We start from the raw sequence: 20,847 nt of genomic DNA on the forward strand, positions 1-20,847 counted from the left end.
AAAATCCTGTAATTTTCACAAAGTTTTGATGAGGACTGAGGTTGATTAACAGATTTATGCAAAATACATTTGAAAATATGTCTCTGATACATTTTTACAGCAGTTTAATTCAGAGGATGTTTCATCCTGAACATAACAAAAGGGTAGTACATTTGAACAGTGCACAAGGGTTGAGATCTTTGCTCATGGAAGACTTTGGATTTTTATAATTCTCATGACTATTTATTTATAGTTATAACTCATTATCTTGATTGATCTCATGACGTTAGCTTTAAGAGAACTGTACAACAATTAAGCTTTTAAATCAGCTTGTGTTAAAAACACATGTAATGGGTTATATTCAAAACTGAGAAAATGCTTCAAGAATTGAGTAAATTCGAAACGTGATTGTCATTACTCTGCTCGGTTTGACATCTTAGCGAGATATTTCATGTGGAGGTGCTAGCCGTCCGTCAGGAAGACAATAATGACCCAGCTTTCCCACTTAAAAACATTGAATGAGCCTGTTTGCTGAATGATTGACAAACATGCTTTCCATCTGCCCTGAAAATGAGGGGTTTGTGTTGACCAAATGTCCTCACAAGTATATCAATACCAGTCTATTATGACCTTATGGGAACATTTGATGCCCATGAGATAACCGACTGCTAAATCACATATTATGAAGCATTTTGAAAATGTAAAATTGCAGATTGTTTTCTGTGAGAGTAGGGGAATAGAACATATGTTTTGTACAGCATTAAAATCACTGTCTATGGAATGGTCCCCATGAAGATATATGTACAAGAGTGTGTGTGTGTCTTGATGATGCTTAGAAAGATGGATTTTATCCAAAATCTCTCCCAAGAATTCCACTGCCTTTTGAGTAGATTATTTTTTGACACCCATGAAACTGCATTTATGTTAATAAGTATTGTGTAATCCTTCTATATTCTTTTTATTATAAAGCATTTTAGTTCACAAAAATGTTTATCTTCAAATTAATTTATCTTTTGACCCTATAATGAAAGTTAAAGGTAACCAAATCTGTTTATGTTCAATTTTTCAATAGAATAACCAATATATACACTCACCATCCACTTTATTAGGTACACCTTACTAGTACCGGGTTAGACCCACTTTTGCCTTCAAATATCCTTTGTGGCATACTGTAGATTCAACAAGGTACTGGAAATATTCCTTAGAGATGTGGGTCCATATTGACATGATATTATGGATCATTGATCCATGCTTTCATGTTGTTGACGCCACATTCTGACCCTACCATCCGAATGTTGCAGCAGAAATCGAGACTCAGACCAGGCAACTCTTTTTTAAATCTTCTATTGTCCAAATTTGGTGAGCCTGTGTGAATTGTAGCCTCGGTTTCCTGTTCTTAGCTGACAGGAGTGGCGCCCAGTGTGGTCTTCTGCTGCTGTAGCCCATCTGCCCGAAGGTTCAACATGCTGTGCATTCAGAGATGCTCTTCTGCATACCTCGGCTGTAACAAATGGTTATTTGAGTAACTGTTGCCTTTCTTTCAGCTCCAACCAGTCTGGCCATTCTCCTCTGACATCAACAAGGCATTTGCACCCACAGAATTGTCACTCGCCGGAGATTTTCTCTTTTTCTGACCATTCTCTGTAAACCCTAGAGATGGTTGTGTGTGAAAATCCCAGTAGATCAGCAGTTTCTGAAATACTTAGACCAGCCCGTCTGGCACCAATAACCATGCCATGTTCAAAGTCACTTAAATCACCTTTCCCATTCTGACGCTCAGTTTGAAGTGCAGCAGATTGTCTTGACCATGTCTACAAGCCTAAATGCGTTGAGCTGCTGCCATGTGATGGGCAGATTAGAAGTTAGTGATAGAGCAGTTGGACAGGTGTACCTTATGAAGTAGCCAGTGAGTGTCTGTGTATGCGTAGATGAGATATGAGGGTGATGAATGACATTGGATGAAATCAATAAACAATGTTTTTCAATGTTAGTTAATCTTGATGAATCTACGAAGAAATTATAGTATATATGATAGACAAGAAATTATAGTATATATGATAGACAACAGGCATTCTAAAAAAAATATTTGGAAAATTCTGTATTTATAGATTTAATCTTTTTTTAAAAAAAATCAATGGTAATATTACAATTAACCGATTTAAACATTTTTCTTGCTCCTTTCATAATTAGCTTAGCAACTATACAATAATGCAGTGTCAACATGAACGTCTACAGTCATTTACAAACCACAGAAATAGCGCCATCTACTGGATGTTCTCCGAATGAAAACAATACTGGTTAGGTTTCAAAAAGCTTTATGTTCAGTAGGCATGATCTCTTTTCAGCATCACTTTATCAGTAATGCTATTCAATTAATCAATGACTGATTGGTGAAATCATATTGAGAGTAAATAATACTGACATTAGCTTTTGATTAAATAATTGCAGATGCTCGTAGGTGTGTGTGTGAGAGAGGGGGGGGGGGGCAACGAATTAATCAGCTATTTTTTTATATCCCACAAAAATTATGTTTTTGTTGTTGATTTTTGGGTGCAATACTCACATTCACCTTTTGGTTTGGAATCTCTATGACATTTGATCTACTCCAATCCTAACACTGAACATTTGAACAACTTTACAAAATCATCATTATATATTAGTTGTATTTATACTCATTATTTATGATCACTCATTGAAAAATGATGAAAGATATGACTGACTAACTCTAGTGTAGAAACTGTATGTAAAGGATGGCATGTCTGCTTGTAATCATTAGATTTTAATTATCTGATTCTGCATTGTATCCAGTCTGGCCTGTTTCAATAGGTGATTTTATAAACCGGTTCACCGACATGAAGAACGCCCGTTTTCTTGACGGTGTAATACTGTCCCAATATTGGTGAGGTTTTCTGCTTGGGGTCAGTCAGTCGATAGCTTTGAAGAAAAAGAAAAAAAAGAAGATGATAAAACTGTGGATAATTAACAATCTTATGGCATTACCCTACTGTATATGCAGAGAGCAAGAGTTTTATTGAACAATGACCTACAATATTCAATAATAAGTTGTTTTAATTAGAAGTTGACAGATTGATCAGTTGGTCTACGCTGGAAAAAAAAAAACATGATTCAAAGATGATTCCTTGGATTTACTGCATTTGTTTTTTAAGGTAAGTGTTTGTAAACGATTTATTTGGGCTGAATTTAAATAGATTAAGTTGAACATTACTAAATTTTATTCGTTTAAATTCAACCCATATAGAAATTGTTTGCAGCAATTTTGCTGAATTTTTTTTTCAGTGTACGTATTAATCAGGATGATATTTCAATTAGTGATGTGCGCATCGATACTAAAATATCGATCTCTCCGATACCAGCTTTGTATGTTCTAGAATCGATTATCTTATCAAAATATCTATAATTTGGAGCAAATATTTAGTTTACTGGAAATAGAAATATAGTGGAAAGTAACCACAAATACCCTAGCTTATCTGAATAATGGCAACTTAGACGGAACTACTTGTTCTTTCGCCTGCCAAGTCATGTGCGTAATATGGCACTGTACAACTGCAGAGCATGCTAGCTAGCCACTCAGTCCGCTGGCCTGGCACATGTTGTTCAGTCACGCTGTCATTGGATATGGGTGACCGTATATGAAAACGTCATGACTAGGTGATCAGAAGAGGAGGAAAGGAAAGTCACAGGTGCTGCTAGGGTGAGACAGACATCGCTTTCAGAGTCCTTAGGTGCAGCAGGCAGGCACTATCCATGTACAGAGGGAGAAAATGTGGCGATGTGGCTGTATTTTGGGACAATGATAAAACGGAAAAAGGTAAAAAAAATCTTCAAGGGGACCGGATTAACATGTCACTAAACCAAAAGGTGTGAATGTTTATTGCTTTATGTTGAGATGTTGAGCCAGGCATTTCAAGATATACATGCTCAGATGCTGTCAATAAATATGTAATTTGGTATGATAATTCTTCATCAATAAACAAGAATAACCCGTATGTCGTGTATTCAGTATAAAGTGACACTTTTAAGTACACTACTTGTTAGTTTAATTTCCTAAACAGTAATTTTTGTGCAAAGTATTGGCATCGCCGATACTCGCCTTTATTTGACTTGGTATCGGATCAGATAGGGAACTAGCGCTATCGCACATCACTAATTTCAATTACATTAATTGCCGTTGGCTGCTTGTGCTACAAATGAAGTACATTTGAAAGCAGCTTAAATGTTGCAACTTAATGTTGTGTGTGGCCTCAGACATTTAAATGCAGGCCAAGTGGATATATATATATATATATATATATATATATATATATATATATATATATATATATATATATATATATATATATATATATATTATTATTATTTATCAGTAAGGTCAGATCTGCGCTGCATCCTTGTGCTGTTTAAAGTTTCCCACTGTTTTGATAGTTTGTATTACACATACTGCAAATCAAAAGCATATTAATTCGACATGAAGTTGGATAGTCGTAAATTAGGGACCATCTCAAAAGTTACACCACTGACATCAACATAAAAGCTCAGTCAGTATCATTTTAAAGCATAGGTCTCAAACTGGATTCCTGGAGGGCCACAGCTCTGCACAGTTTTGCTCCAACTCTAATCAAATACAGCTGATCCAACTAATGATGCTGATCCAACTAAGGTGTTCAAGACTGCTAGAGACTATTAAGCAGGTGTGAGTTGGAGGTGGTTGGAGCTAAACTATGCAGAGATGCAGCCCTCCAGGGATTGAGTTTGAGACCATTGTTTTAAAAGGATCACTCTATTTTAAATAGACTCATTTTAAAGTCCCCTATATTAAACAGTTGAGTTTCATCATTTTTTTAACCAATTAAACCAAAGTTTGGGTCTGATGGGAGCGCTTTTAGCCTAGCATAAATAATTAAATTGTATTAGACCGTTAGCATCCCACTTAAAAAAATTCAAGAGTTGACAATTTTGCCATTTAAAGCGAGACTCTTTTGTGGTTACATTCAGGGCTTTACATTAACACCCGCCAAATGCGGGTAGATTTTAGCTGTGGCAGGTTGGACAACCACTCTCACCATTTTGGCTGGTTGAAGATCATTTTTAAATTACAGTTTTCTTAAAAGCAGGGTTCGACAATAAGGATAGCCCAATATGTGTGCAAATGTCATCTTAGAATAGTGAAGCAGCATGACTGATAAAAATAGTGTTCGCGCGAGCAAAAGAAAGCAGGTGAATACCGTATTAGAGGATGATTACTCGTGCACACAGGTGATGCTCCCATTTCCTGGCCCAAAGCAACCATGCCCCAAAACACAAATGCTGAAATAGACTGGACAAAAGGTGATGCTCGTGCACCCACAATCCTGCTGCTTCTAAAAGCTCCGGATGTTTTTAAAAAAGGTCTTTTTGTAAGCAGCAGCGGCTGCCCGTATTGTTTTTAACTATTCTTTGAACAGAACTGATTATGTGCATAACGTTACCCATGTACAGTGATCATCCTTCCATTATCACACACAGTATGTTTTTTCATCTGCTTTCTTTTGCTTACAGTTATTTTTGTTAATATGGTTTAATTATCATTTTTATAATAACATTGCTTTAATAGAAGATTAACTCTCCATGTATGTGTTAATTAGTGATCTGAGAGACCTTTAGCCTGGACAGAATAGGCTACTGTGCATAGTTTGAGAAACATGGCAATATATTTTTTTTAAATGTAATTGTTTTTTTAAGGAAGGTTTTGTTGAATAAAAAGAGCATGTATGCAGCTATTTTTTGCATGTTTTTACATATCATTTAATATTTGTGGCTAAGAAATAATTATTTGTTTATTTTTGGTGTGGTCAGAGATAAATTTGGTAAATCCTTAGTGTTGAGCCCTGAAAATTCCTGTGAATAAAAATGAATTGCAATGTGACACTATGAAACCATAACCCATTTGCTCATGCGCATTAAACAAGTTCATACACACCATTTGCTCATGCACATTAAACAAGTTCATACACACACAAATAAAAAAGTTTAATGAATGAGGAGGCATGTGGCCATAACACAAATTCTAAATCAAGTAATTTTAGCATGCCAAAGTCAAATTTATGCATATAAAATACATTTTCCCCACAACAAAATTGTGGCTAGTAAAAATGGCAATGTCAAGCCCTGGTTACATCATGTACTAAGTGTGACTGACAACTTCTACAATTTCCATCAGTATTAGTACACGATGTAACTACAGAAGGTTCAAGTTTTAAATAAGAAAATGACCAAAACTCTTTTTGAAATTTTTGAGCAAGATGCTAATGGTCTAATGATTTATTGTGTACTCACATTATGATCATTACTAAACTATGACGCCCGATTCACATGGGGCTTCAGCGTCAACGCTTGACAGAGGGTGTGTCGGAAGTTGGGGCTGACGCGATCGTCATAGCAGTCTCAGCCAATTAGTCAGCAATCGGCTACTGTCCGAGCTGGGGTATTTGCATACAGCGATCTGATTGGCTGATGCCTCCGTTAACACTTGAAAAGTTGAGAAAGTGCCAACTTCTGCAGCCAGCAACGCCACTGAAGTGGCGCCGACGTACCCACAATTCTGTTCGACAATGCTTGACATCACCCATTCAAAGTGAATGAGAAGCATTGACGCTGACCCAACCAAACCGTGCTCTGGCACACCACTTCCTGGGCACGGTTTGGATAGCCTAGTACGAGTACACCCTTAGGATGCCTTGCAAGGGACTAAATCATGCCATGGTTGAACTAACCCTTTAAAAAATGTATATATTTTTCAGTAAGAGTAATTAAACAATATTTTGCTTTATAGTCTGTTAGTATAGTATAGCAATAGTTTGTTTTTCTGCTGTTATGCCATAGTTCAATATGTGGCCTCGGGATGAGATTCATGAATTAAAGTAAAGCAACCCAACTGGTAGGTCATGTGATAATGGCAATTTGGCATATGAAATAATTGCAAAAGTACCTAATATGTTTGTTTGACTGGATGCATATGGCGCTGGTTGCACAGACAAATATACCAAAAGGTATATTTACATTAATTAATTACTTAATTATACCAACAAATGCTTTTGGACTCTCAACATGCATATTTTCCACCAAAGTGAGTGACAGATGGCAAGACAGATGTTAAAACACTAATTATATTGCAGATGATAAATATTGCACACCACTAATGCATTAAATTAAGTGCATATGTAATTTGTCCTAGTTTTGTTCAGATAATGTAATGACACAATGAAAATAAACATCATTTTCAATAAAACTGTGCAATGTGCATTATCTTTTTATATTGTTTGGGGCCAATCGTTTTTTTTTTAAGAATTTTATAAGCCGAGCATATAAACAAACTGAAAACTACTGTTGAATAATAAAGTGATTTCTTTTTCCAGATTCTGTAATAATGAAAAACTTTGAGGCAAACAAGTCTGATAACACGTAACTGATTAACAAAAAAAAACTTTGGCAGGAGGCACAAGAAGAAAATGATTGACTAAAATGGACTTGTTGCCCAAAAATTGTACCCAGATCATATGCTCACCAGTGTAATGTAGACTGTCTGTCTGTGTGCACTTACGTTTTGAGAGTGTTGAGCGGTTCTTTCCGGGAAATGACTCCAGTCTCAGGGTCAACAGTGGTAAAAAGGCATCTGAATATATTAACAAATACAATTAAAAGGTTTACTCAATTTAAAATGCTCATGTCATTCAAAACCCCTGACACCTTCATTCCTCTTTGAAACACAAACTATATTTCAATTAAATCTGAGAGTTCCCTCATGCTCCATTTACGGCGATGATCAGTGTTGCCAGATTGGGTGGTTTTGATTTCATTTTTGTGGGTAAAAAATTACGTAGGCGGGTAGTGAAAATTTGGGCAGTTTTGCAAGGGCGTGCCCGCCAGCGCCAGTCTGCCCTTACAAACCTGTTTTGAACTCCCAAAGAGATGCCATAGTCCCCGTTCTTCGCATACAAACGCTTAGAACAGCGTAGAAACGCTTGTGATCCCCCTCCCCGACACCTCAATCAAATGTTTTAAGTGTGCACAAAAGGATTCTTGTAGCTTGATAACACTCCAATACAACCAACAAAGGCATACAGTCTGGTTTGTGGATGTTTTTGAAATTTTTCTAAACTTATTTAATCTAAAATATCTTAATTTGTGGTCCAAAGATGAAAGGTTTGACCAGAGTAATTTATTTGTTTATGTTTTATTTTCAGATCAGCAGCATTGGCTATATTCATGGCAAAACCTATATTTAACATACAATTTATCACATGTATTCATATTAGTTTCAAACATCAATTTCATCATACAAATAACAACAACACTGAAAAGAGTCATGTACAATCTTTTAGTTTGGTTTATAATGATCAGAGTAATTAATAAAACAATTTTCAGTTTTGGGTCGATGATGAATTTTTAGCAGTAAATGCTATTTTCATGGCAAGAACATTTCAGAAATAAATATACAATTAAAATGAATACATCATACAAATAAGATTTTTTGTGTTAATACATGATAATTCTACAATTTTTCCTGGTGTCACTTGGCTAAAAATGTTGGCCAAACTAAACTTTGCTAACATTAACTTATGTACTACTATTAAACAGTGTATTTTAATTCTACCTTACCGTCCACAACCTACGACTCTTTTCATCTCCACTTCTCCAATCTGAATATGATCCCATGTATCCTGGTTAATAAATCACATGAATAGTTAATACCTTAGATTGACATTGAGTGATGGTTTATTAAACTCAATTATACCTCAGTGAAGGCTTCACAGTCACTGACAACAATGCTGGGACGAAACTGAAAGACAGAAATATCATTGTCCAGTCGGCTGTTCAGGTCTCCAATAGAGGCCTCAGTCATGAGCATGACGGGAGCAGCATCGGGGTAGGCCACCTGAAGAATAGCCAAACACAGATCAGACAATGGCAGTGATGAATATTCTAACTCACAGACATAAAGCATAATAAATCTATTTTAATTCACAGTCATGATGACTTTTTAATCAAAACTGTTATTTAAAATAATTCTATGATGGTACTAGTTTTGTGCATTGTGGAGATGTGACAAAACAACCACAAAGAATGGTTTTAGGGAATTGGGGAGTTGAAAAAAGGTTGAAGCAAAGCTATATAACACTATAAAGAATTTGAATGTCATAATATTTAAGATTTCTCCCTATTCATTTCAAAGGAGGGATGTTTCTATAGTAAAAAAAACTAGTCATTACAGGTAACAGGGTTCTTACACCTTTTCCAAAGTCTAATTTAAACACTTCTCAAACTTTTACAGCACTCTGAGTGCTGTAAAAGTGTAGCAAATTATATATGTACAAGCATATACAGATTTCATCACATTTTAATTAATTAATTCGGCTTAGTGCCTTATTTTTCAGGGGTCGCCACAGTGGAATGAACTGCCAACTATTGCAGCATGTTTTACGCAGAAGATGCCCATCCAGCCACAATCCAGTACTGGGAAACACCCATACACTCACATTCACTCACACACACACTCATATACTAAGGCCAATTTAGTTAATCCAATTCACCTATAGCGCATGTCTTTGGACTGAACATTTAAACTCTCATCACATTGTATCAGATGCTATTTATAGTATAGTATTCTTGGAAACATATTGGTTGCAATGTTAAAATTCAACATTGAGTCCAACATTGTTCAAGTCCAACACTGAATTACTATCATTTACTCTCGTATATGTAATTTACTCACATTTTATATGTGCGTTTCGATTATCGGTCATCTTAAATTTAGATTTATTTTAATTTTATAAAAACAGATTACACTACAGGTACATATGCAGACTCCAGAGATGTCATTTTATGCAAAAAATAACACGTATGAAAACAATTCAATTACATTTTCCAAGCGGTTTCAAGCACTTTATACAAAATCTAAGCACTTTTCAAACCTTGATGGCCTGTTTTACGGGGTTCTTACTCTTGGGCAAATATATACTTTCCTGACTTGCTGATTTTCAAAAGCCAACTAAAAAGTTGAACTTCCATGACTTACCTGTATAATGAACAGAAAAACCAGACTGCTGTTGAGCTTTTTATAATATTTTAAGAACACTCAAGAACAATAATTGATCATTTAACTCTGATATTGAAAAATATCTCTTATCTCCCTCGGCCACATTTGATAGCTTGATGGGGTTTTACAACCTTTACACTTAGTTTTTCTGTATACGACCGTTCAACACCCTTTAAAATGGTCATGTATAATCCAAAGCTCCTAAAACCTATCCTGGAATGTTTTCTTTAGACAACAGCATATGACTGAAGTGACTGCCAGTTAATGAGTGAAAAATGGAGCTGAAAAATAGATTAAACCATAACATTATGAAACGGTGTAATTCCACACTGTAAAAAATGTTGGGGTACAGACAATTCCTTCATGTTGTCTCAACACAATTTGATTCATTTAACTTAATAGTTTTTACAAATTTAAGTCAATTGAACATAAAACATTTAAGTTGTACCAAAAAAAAACTTAAATATTGGGTTGTTTCATCTCATCTTCATCTGCTTTTTCAGGCCAAGTCGCGGGGGCAGCAGTCTTAGGAGAGAACTCCAGACTTCACTCTCCCCAGACACATCCTCCAGCTCCTCCTGGGGGATCCCGAGGCGTTCCCAGGCCAGCCGAGAGACATAGTCCCTCCAGCGTGTCCTGGGTCTTTCCCGAGGCCTCCTCCCGGAGGGACATGCCTGGAACACCTCCCTACTGTAGGTAGTCGTCTAGGAGGCATCCAGGTGCCCGAGCCTCCTCAGCTGACTTCTCTTGATGTGAAGGAGCAGCGGCTCTACTCCTGGGTGACTGAGCTCCTCACAATATCTATAAGGGTGTGCCCTGCCACCCTGCGAAGGAAATTCATTTTGGCCGCATGTATCTGAGATCTTGTCCTTTCGGTCATGTCCCAAAGCTCATGACCATAGGTGAGAGTAGAAATGTAGATTGACCAGTAAATCAAGACCTTTTCCTTTCGATTAAGCTACTTCTTTACCACAACAGACCGATACATAAATGGCATTGCTGCTGCCGCTTCACCGATTCACCTGTCAATCTCATGTGGTTCTATATAAATAAACCTTTCCAACACTATTTTCCAAAAAAAAAAAAAAAGCATAAGACATGTAAGACTGTCCATAAAACCTTATCATCTTCAGGAAAGAGGGGCTCTTTCTCATGAGGCCTCTGGGGCTTTAGATCGGGTTCATAATGCACCAGGCGAACAGGCTTGTCTGATTCCAGAAATCGAGTGAGCCATTCAGAAACCTTGTCCCCACAGTCCCTGCCCTGGACATCTACTCCGAAGACTCTACACACAAAAACAAATTACACACAGTCACATCTATTCTCATTCTTAAAAAAAAAAAAACTTTGTTTACATATATAAAGTATGACTTGTAATGTGTAAAATTACTGCATTACAAAACACCACACCAAGTAATACATTACTGAATTTTATGGTATGTTCACAACAGTGGTTTGATTATCTTGGTTTGTTCGGTCCAGGCCAAAAGAAAATATGTATTTATCCATTCATGGTTTGCTTGCTATTCAGCAGTGTCATTTCTAAGACTTAACACTTAAAGACTCAAACAAAAACTTGATTTTAAGATGTATATGTCAGACAGATCTTACCAAACAATGCTGTTCGCACATGTGATAGTATGTTGTTTAGCTGAGAATGATGTGAAAAAATGTTTGTTTGAGCAGTCTGTTTTATTTATGTGATCTGGTGGGATCACATCATGCTTTTGGTCTATATCATCTTCATATCTCAGTCGAACCACACCAGGGTTCACTTGGAAGCAGATCAGTTTCAGTGTTTAAAATAAAGACATTAAAAGTCCAATCATACCCGTTTTTTTTCTAAGTGTGAACTTATTGTATTGTTAAGTACAATTTAAAAAAAAAAAAACATTTCAGGACTACTTAATGTAAAACTTGAGTAAACCTGCAGTCCACAACCAAATCGCTGGGCTTGTTAAGAGTAAACTTCAACTCCTCCATCTGCGGTCCATTGAGGCTCACTTGTCCACCCTCACATGTCAAAGACACCAACACCAGACGCGGCTGCTGTCGGCCTGTCACCATGTGGCCATCCTCGATGACCAGCCAGTGGCTACAGAAAGAAAAGGTCAGAAAAAGCTATTTTTTGTGTGATATTTTGTATATTTAAAAAGGTTTCTGCTATGTTGTTATGACATCATGGAGCGGTTGTGGAGGTTGCGCACGTCGGAAGCCTGTAAATGAGGCTCAAAGACACAAGTTAATTACGCACAGGTAAATTTATGAGTTTTGATTTATTTTAAGAGACAAAAATGTAACATTTTAATATAGTCAGTTATACAGCTCGAAAGCTGTTTATATCATCAATATATTCAAATTTAATCAAAGTAATGTCAGGTTGTTTTTGGTGTGTCATAAGACAACAAAAATTCCTTAAAACGGTTTTATCATAACTTTCTTTTGCATAACTGCTTTAAAATCGTTAAAAGACTTGCACACGACGAATTTTAGCCTACTAACCCAAAACCCAATGTGACTTGTGAAAAAATTTACCGACAAATATTCCTTAACAAGGTTACTTTTTAATTAGCAGGCAACAGTAACGTACAAGTCATTGCGCAGTGTTCAAATTGAAAAGCTAAGATGCTTTCAAAGAACAAACTCACCGATCACGCAGTTCTCCGTATTTCAGCCCCATTCGCAGGCATTCAGCTGCCTCCACCGACACTGCTTTCCCAGACTTAAGCGGATGAACCAGCAGTTTAGTTACAACTCCCACTCGAGTTAACTTTTCCTCCCGACGCATGTATTTAAACACGAGACCGAGTCCCAGCACTGCAACCGTTGTGCCTGCGGCGTATAGTGCGACTTTCCGATTTTGGTCAAAGATTGTCGTAAACACTTCTTTGAGGTCCATGTTTGTGATAATAATTCCCGTGTGTGGGGACTGACGAACTTTCCCTGCACTCAGATGCGCAGTATCAATTTGCAAGTTGCAACCAATGAAAAGGCGCGTTGCTGCTGAGTACTTTTAAAGGGACCTGCCCTCATTTTAAACTTTTTTTGGAAGATGACATAACATGCTTCTCCCTCTCAAACATCACAGTTAAAAATTTGCTTAGTATACTCACCCTTAAGCGGTTCCAAATTTTTAATGAGTTTCTTTTTTCAGTTTTTCAATTTTCTTTTTTCAAAATAAATTATTTTGAAGAAAGCTGACAACCTGTAACCATTGATTTTCCAGCATTTTTCAAAATGTATTGTTTTGTGTCGAACAGAGGAAAGAAATTGAAACAGGTAAAGGGTGAGTAGCTACACTACCTGACAAAAGTCTTGTCGCCTATCCAAGTTTTAGGAACAACCGATAATAATAATTGGTATCAAAAGTGGCTTATATGAAAGGCAAAGTGCTCTAGATTACATTATTTTACCAAAATAAAATATGATCATGCCTTGATTTTTAATTATTTAATTAAGACAGTAAGGTCTGACTTTGTTTAGACAAAAGTCTTGTCACTTAACAGAAATAATGTACAGTATAGAACAGTGTTTCCCAACCCTGTTCCTGGAGGCACACCAACAGTACATATTTTGTATGTCTCCCTTTTCTGACCCATTAACTTCAGGTGTTGGAGTCTCTTCTGATGTTATGATAAGTTGATTCAGGTGTGTTTGATTAGGGAGAGGTTGAAAATGTGTACTGTTGGTGTGCCTTCAGGAACAGGGTTGGGAAACACTGGTATAAAATATGAAGTCATGTTGCAGAGGAAAAAGAATTAATATTGTGTTTGACTCCCATGAGCTTGGAGGACTGCATCCATACATCTCTGCAATGACTCAAATAACTTATTAATAAAGTCATCTGAAATGGCAAAGAAAGGGTTCTTGCAGGACTCTCAGAGTTCATCAAGATTCTTTGGATTCATCTTTAATGCCTCCTCCTTCATCTTACCCCAGACATGCTCAAAAATGTTCATGTCTGGTGAGTAGGCAGGCCAATGGAGCACCTTGACCTTCTTTGCTTTCAGGAACTTTGATGTGGAGGCTGAAGTATGAGAAGGAGCGCTATCCTGCTGAAGAATGTGTCCTCTCCTGTGGTTTTTAATGTAATGGGCAGCACAAATGTCTTGATGCCTCAGGCAGTGTAAATCATTCAATCATTCATTTTCTTTTCGGCTTAGTCCCTTTATTAATCTGGGGTCGCCACAGTGGAATGAACTGCCAACTTATCCAGCATATGATTTACACAGCAGATGCCCTTCCAGCTGCAACCCATCACTGAAAAACATCCAAACACACTCATTCACACACATACACTACGGACAGTTTTAGCTGACCCAGTTCACCTATAACAAATGTCTTTGGACTTGAGGGGGAAACCGGAGCACCCGGAGAAAACCCACACCAACGCAGGGAGAACATGCAGACTCCACACCGAAATGCCAACTGAACCAGCTGAGGCTCGAACCAGCAACTTTCTTGCTGTGAGGCGACAACTTTACTCACTGCGCCACCGCGTCGCCCAGCAGTGTAAATCATGACAGAATTTTCATTTCAGGGTGAACAATACTTTTAAAATAATTAACTAAATGGGTTAAAATCAAATAAACGCCCGATTCTACATTTAAATATAGCCTACAGAATTCATTTATAGTATATACTATAGTGTTTTTGAACCATACTACAGTAAAATGTATTATACTGTAGTATATATATGATAGGATTTACAACCCTATAGTCATCGTATTACATGAAGTGAACTGATAAACTTTAATAAATAATGTAGAATACTTTGGTACTTTACTTTTTGGTTCTTTACTACAGTAAACTGTTGTGTATTGTAATATACCTTATAGATGAAGAAAACTACAGTACTGGGTTTGTAGTTTTATATTTATTTGTAATATTTGTTCATATTACTGTAGTTGTTGTATTACCATAGCAGCCAAAGAATTACCACAACAAATCATTGAAGTACTTTACTATGGTATGGTTCAAAACTCCTGTAGTATTTACTTTGTTACTATACTATTTGTTCTTGTGGGATCCTACCAACATAAGCTCATTCTGAAAACTTAGAATTATAAAACCGCGAATTATGTAGCCAGAGGTACGTATGGCTGCATTTCATTTTTTAAACGAATGCTACAGGGTGGTATGATGTCGGTCCTTTTCGCGCTTAGCCACTGACCGCTTACCTCCGTATGAACAGCTTTCCCGTTGTAACCAGTTTGTCCCGTTAGCTCGCCATGTACGTCGGCGGACTTGAGACGCAGAGAGGAGTTGACCACGACGACGAGGTTCGAGTCCGGTGAAGAACAATTCCAGAAAAGCAGAGTCAATCAATAAAATTGGTTGGGTTTAGGGAGGGATGAGTGTGGGTCAGTCGATTAGTCAGTTAGTCAGTCAAACAGTCAGACAACAGTGGCCTCTGGTGGGTTTATGCGAGAACAGCAGGTGCGAATGGCACTCGCGAGAGAAATTTGAGATCTCAAAAAGCATACACAGTCAACACTTGTGGATTCGCTAAAACAGAAACTGCAAAAAAACATACCTCCTAGGATGTATTTTGCGGTCTCCAGAAATGTATATAGAGGTATGTACTCAGAATGAGCCTGGGTTGGATCCTACACTTAGTTTCTTGTTGAATTTCCTGTTTCACTCTAAAATGTTACAATATAACACGTTGATATTTACAAATGTTCCAGGTTCAGAAGTTATCGCAGATGGGCTAATAAATTGTATAATCGGTGCATAAAATGATTTTAACCTGTCTGTTTATCAAACCTGTTGGTTATGGTAAATGTTTCACCAAATGATTTGGGGATCAGAAAACATTACTTTTAGGTATATTTACATGATAAAAACTTTCAAATACATTTTTATTTAGTTTTTTACACAAAAGCGCCCTGAAAATGCAAAATGGGTTTCAAAACTTCAGGATGTTGAAAACATTAATGTGACGTTATCCCCCGTATCATGTTAAGTCTATAGCAGTGGTTTTCAAACTCTGTCTGCTGCATCCCAATTTGCATACTATCCGCCCTAAATAGTATTCGAAAATGAATGAGTATGTGTAGGGTTGCATCCGAAATCACATACTTCCATATTATATAATTCGCTAAAAACACTATAGGAGCCGAGTAGTAATTCAAAAAAAGAGTATGTGAGAAGTACCTGGATGATCTACTATCTCCGATGAGATTCTAACGTGCTCATCCGTGAGAGAATTCATGAATGGGAGTGAATCCACGCAACTGACGCGGATAGGTCACGTGATCTCAACGCAACTGACGCAGATAGGTCACGTGATCATGACAAAATGAAGGATGTAGAACGAGTTCCATTCCTACTACATTCATACTATATAGAGCAGGGGTGTTTAACCCCGTTCCTGGAGATCTACCTTCCTGCAAAGTTCAGTTGCAACCTTGATCAGACACATCTGTCTTTAATTACCAAGTGCTTCTTCAGATTAGTTAGTTGGTTTAGTTGTGTTTAAACAGGGTTGAAGCTGAACTCTGCAGGAAGGTAGATCTCCAGGAACAGGGTTGAGCACCCCAGGTATAGAACCTACTGTATTTTTCTGATGGTCAAGTAGTACATTTAAGTTCAAATGCAGTACCTACTGAGTAGTAGGCAATTTTGTACACTAAAAATTCCATACTACTGCTAATATTGCCCACAATACATTGCGCATTAGACGTGAATTTGGTTAGAATTTCAAACTCGGGTAAGAAGTGTAAATAAGCTACAAACATGGCGGACACTTGAGAACAACCGTCAAGTAGAGAGGCTTCGGCAAAGTTGTTTGAATGACTGTTCATTAATATCTAGCCAACTGGAACATATTTAAATAGCATTTTCCGTATTATCTGCAGCACAACGTGAGCTTATACAAAAATGTGTTTGGACATTAACTTCTGAATGCATAATTATCCAAAGACCTGAGGAGATTTCTCTGCATGAAAAACTTGTGAATGGCAGATAATCCTGCTGCTGCTTCTCCAATAAGGTAGGAAACTAAATATGACAGAAATGTGGATTAATGATTGACAGGGGACGTAACTAAGCAACATATGCTGTATGTTAACGAGGAAGTAGTACGTCCCAAAGTTTGTATACTCTTCTCTTACACACTCAAAGGTATGTACTTTTCCTTCACAAAAAAGTACATACTTTTGGCCTTAGTATAAGTATGTAAATTGGGTCGCAGCATATGACTCTCTATAAGGAGAAAGAGCATTTCAGCCAGTCTTATCTTAAATTCTGGTGCTCGCTCTATAGGGCCAATGCTGTGGTGTTAGCGTTAGCCTTTATGCTTTTTTTGGCTAAAGTTTGCAAGTTTTGTCTGTAGTGTACTATATGTAGTTAGACCTTGATTAGCTGGTTTAGATTTACCATTGGAGCTAAACAATAATGACAGTGGCCCTTCAGGAGCAGGACTGAACACCCCTGGTCAATGAGCAAGCATGAGTTTTGGACAACCAAAACAACAATGGCAGACTACAGGACAGTGCACAGATGCTTAGTGTTGACACTCCAAGTGTATCTGTCTGTGGACTGCAAGACGGGGTCGTAACTTGTAGTAAGTTAGAGAGACATAACTTGCAGTTATAGAGATTCCATTAAACCATGCAAGTTGTCACGACGAGATGTTACTGGTAAGATGGTGGAAATATATTAGGTAACATTTTCACCAAATGTTTTCATGAGTTTTCTCCAAATTTATTCACAATCAATTCATTTGAAATATTATTATATTAATTCATTTAGCAACTCCACTTGCTGACTTCTTCGTCCATTTTGTCATGACAGTTAGCCTACTTGGTGGCTACTCCCTGTGGTAGCAAATAATAGTACAATGGCGAGCGCATCAAGTATGAAAGCCTCCACAACTCGTGGCTGTACGTTAAAGGTTGGGGTTGGGGAAGGTGTAAACGTTATAACTATGATAGTTGGGCTTCGGGTTGTGGTATAGATGTTAATAACTGTAATGGTTGGGTTCAGGTGTGGAGTAGGTGTAGAAGTTAATAACTAATGTACAACGCCATTTTTCCAACACATAGTTTTGACACGTGGGTCTCCATTACTTCAAGTTACGCCTCTAACGTACTACAAGTTATGCCCCTTCATGTTACGCCCATCTTGCAATCCGCAGGCAGACCCTACTCTGACAATGACAAAATGCCATTGTTAAAGGTTCAAAAAACCCTGGAGTTATTTTTTGAGATTTTAACAGATTTGCGCGTGTTGAGCATCACTTAAGACAATGTTAGCGCCTGTTAGCTGTAATTGTGGGGAAAACTGGATAATTTTGAGCTTTGGTCAGCTAATATCATCTTCCGGGTATAAAATGATTTTTGGGGCGGGATCAAAATCAGTGACGTAGCGCAAAACTGCAAGTAGAGTGATGACGCATCAGTTTCTCATTATTATTCATAGCGGAGTGTTCTGATCCTATGAGAAGAGCCTGCTTCTTAATTATTCATGACTGCGCGTGCTTTCCGAAGGCAAGACAGACCTGCCAGTGCCAAGCTTTGAGACCCTATGTTGATGATTGGGTGAGTCCACGGACCCACGGCACACGGTATTTAGCCATTTAGCCATGAAGGGTCGTATGTGTTTGTTTCCATGATCTGCTGGGTTTGTTGCACATTTTTCCCCGTGATCCAGTCAGGGCTGATACAGCAAAGCTGTATGTGTGCAGCAAGCATTTTTGTCGGAAGAGCAGTACAAGAATTGGAGAATGGCGGACGTTGTCTTATCAGTTGAGTTTGTGCACATTTGGACACATCGCAGTGCTGCTGTGTTTGCCTAAATCCCCCAGATTACCAGCAGGGCTAATGGTTGAAATAGGCAGGGCAAGAGACCTGCTGCACTGAGTCTGCATTCAGACCCGGGGATTGAGGGAGAAGTCCTCATTTATAGTGTTCATATAAACACGATTATCTTTATATATATTGTGGTTGTGTGTATATGAAATTACGAATAACAAATATAGCAAGGCATTAAATTACTGTTTATTTCTTTGCATTTTAACTTTGTATACTATAAAATCATGGGTCTCTTTACGATTTGTGTCTCATTTTGTGAGCCAACTGACAACAGTTGTTCACTCCCCTCTTCCTCTCATGCTGGCCAAGCCCACTCCTGCTTCTGCTCACAGAGCTCCACGCCCATTATGATGCATTTTTAAAAAAAAATCGGAGGTAGACTTGAACTGAAAGTGGGGGGGGGGGGTGGATTGGGGGTTGTTCATGGCCCTTTAAAGGTGCAGTATGTAAAATTGACACCTAGTGGCTAAACTAGGTATTCCAACTCAGGTTGCCAGATTGATGACACCAACAGGAATGATCGAGCCACACTGTAAGGTGCTCAGCTAATATTTACATTTGTAATATTTGTATTGTTTACTAATTACAAAACCAACCCTTGGTGGACACCCCTTTTTCATTACACTAAATCTTCATTTCGTTTTAAAGGGCACCTATGATGAAAATCAACTTTTGTAAGCTGTTTGGACAGAACTGTGTGTATGTATAGTGTATCCACTGTCATATTGGAATGATATAAATCCAACAAGTCTCTTTTTTTTAATTTCCTGACGTTAAAATAGGATCCAAATCCCAGTGATTTTGAGGCCCACCGCAACGTGACGTAGGAGTGCGATTTTCCCCACCCACCGAATTGATTGACAGGCACCATGTTTCTGTAATAACATGTATACAGAACATTTATTTAGATTAAAATATTTGTTACAACTCTCTGTGATTTTTCTAAGTTTTTCAAGTTTAAAACATTTTTAAAACAGAGCATGTTTGTAATAAAGACAGATTCGATATGTAATTCTTAACTGTTATAATCACCACGACCGTAAACGCTAATGTGTGTGTGTGTGTGTGTGTGTGTGTGTACCGCAAACAGCATTTGTGTGAGACTCACCATTTCAGAAAGGCTTGAATAAACTCCACCACAAATACATCAAATAAACTTACTTGGTATTTTTGACTAATGAACTGCATTTCAACTTCATTTGCGTCGGTCTCTATCACTGACTGCCGTTTATCTGACATAACGCATGATGAGAAACAAACACACATGTGGGAACGGTGGGCGAGGAGAAGCAGCTCATTTGCATTTAAAGCCACAGGCTACAAAAACAGCTACAGTGTATTCAGTCACGAAAATGGGCAGATTCTGGAGGCTATAATACATAATCTGATGGGTATTTTGAGCTGAAACTTCACAGACACATTCTGGAAACACCAAAGACTTATCTTAGATCTTGTAAAAGGGGATAGGTGCCCTTTAAAGACTGCTACTTTCCTCTGGAGTTAGCATTTTTGGCCCCGCTAATATATGTTCGGTTGAAATACACTCTTTTCTATGGAGTTATATTAGCGCCACAATTCTGCACGCAAAAGATCACGTTTTGAGCATGTTGCGCATGCTTTATCCAGTCTTCGTGCAAAGATTATGTTTAGAGTGAGCAAATTGTCTTGCTGCACTTGCTGTAGCTAAATGAGGTTTTTGTGGCCCCTTTTGTGCGCATGCAAAATCATCTGATATGTATCCCAGTATACTAAAAAGTGTGTTCGCGGAAGAAAATGAAGAACGGGGTGGGGGGATGAGTCGTGGGCCCCTAATATTATCTCTGGGGGCCCACAAAATGCATTGGCCCTTAGAATCGTCCTAATCCCAACACCCCCCCCACCCCCCGAGTGGCGTCACTGCCCATTTCACATACAATAACCAATATCATAGTTTCATAGGGACAAAAAAATATGTGT

General features: G+C 37.7%; 1 protein-coding gene and 1 long non-coding RNA gene across 2 annotated transcripts; one reads left to right on the forward strand and one right to left on the reverse strand.

The window, feature by feature from the left end:
* Positions 1-2,128: 2,128 nt before the first annotated feature.
* Positions 2,129-13,041, reverse strand: marc1 (mitochondrial amidoxime reducing component 1). The gene is made up of 7 exons (XM_056476766.1): positions 12,721-13,041; positions 12,000-12,167; positions 11,192-11,357; positions 8,771-8,911; positions 8,635-8,696; positions 7,577-7,648; positions 2,129-2,913 (listed from the first exon to the last, which is right to left on the reverse strand). The coding sequence occupies exons 1-7, from the start codon at positions 12,969-12,971 to the stop codon at positions 2,799-2,801; spliced, it is 975 nt and encodes a 324-aa protein (XP_056332741.1). The 5' UTR covers positions 12,972-13,041; the 3' UTR covers positions 2,129-2,798.
* LOC130244376 (uncharacterized) lies at positions 3,672-11,902 on the forward strand. Its single transcript, XR_008839231.1, has 2 exons — positions 3,672-3,808; positions 10,576-11,902. It is a non-coding gene; the product is annotated as an uncharacterized LOC130244376 (long non-coding RNA).
* Positions 13,042-20,847: the final 7,806 nt, after the last annotated feature.

The sequence above is a fragment of the Danio aesculapii genome, chromosome 17 (assembly GCF_903798145.1).
Source record: "Danio aesculapii chromosome 17, fDanAes4.1, whole genome shotgun sequence".
Lineage (NCBI taxonomy): Eukaryota > Metazoa > Chordata > Actinopteri > Cypriniformes > Danionidae > Danio > Danio aesculapii.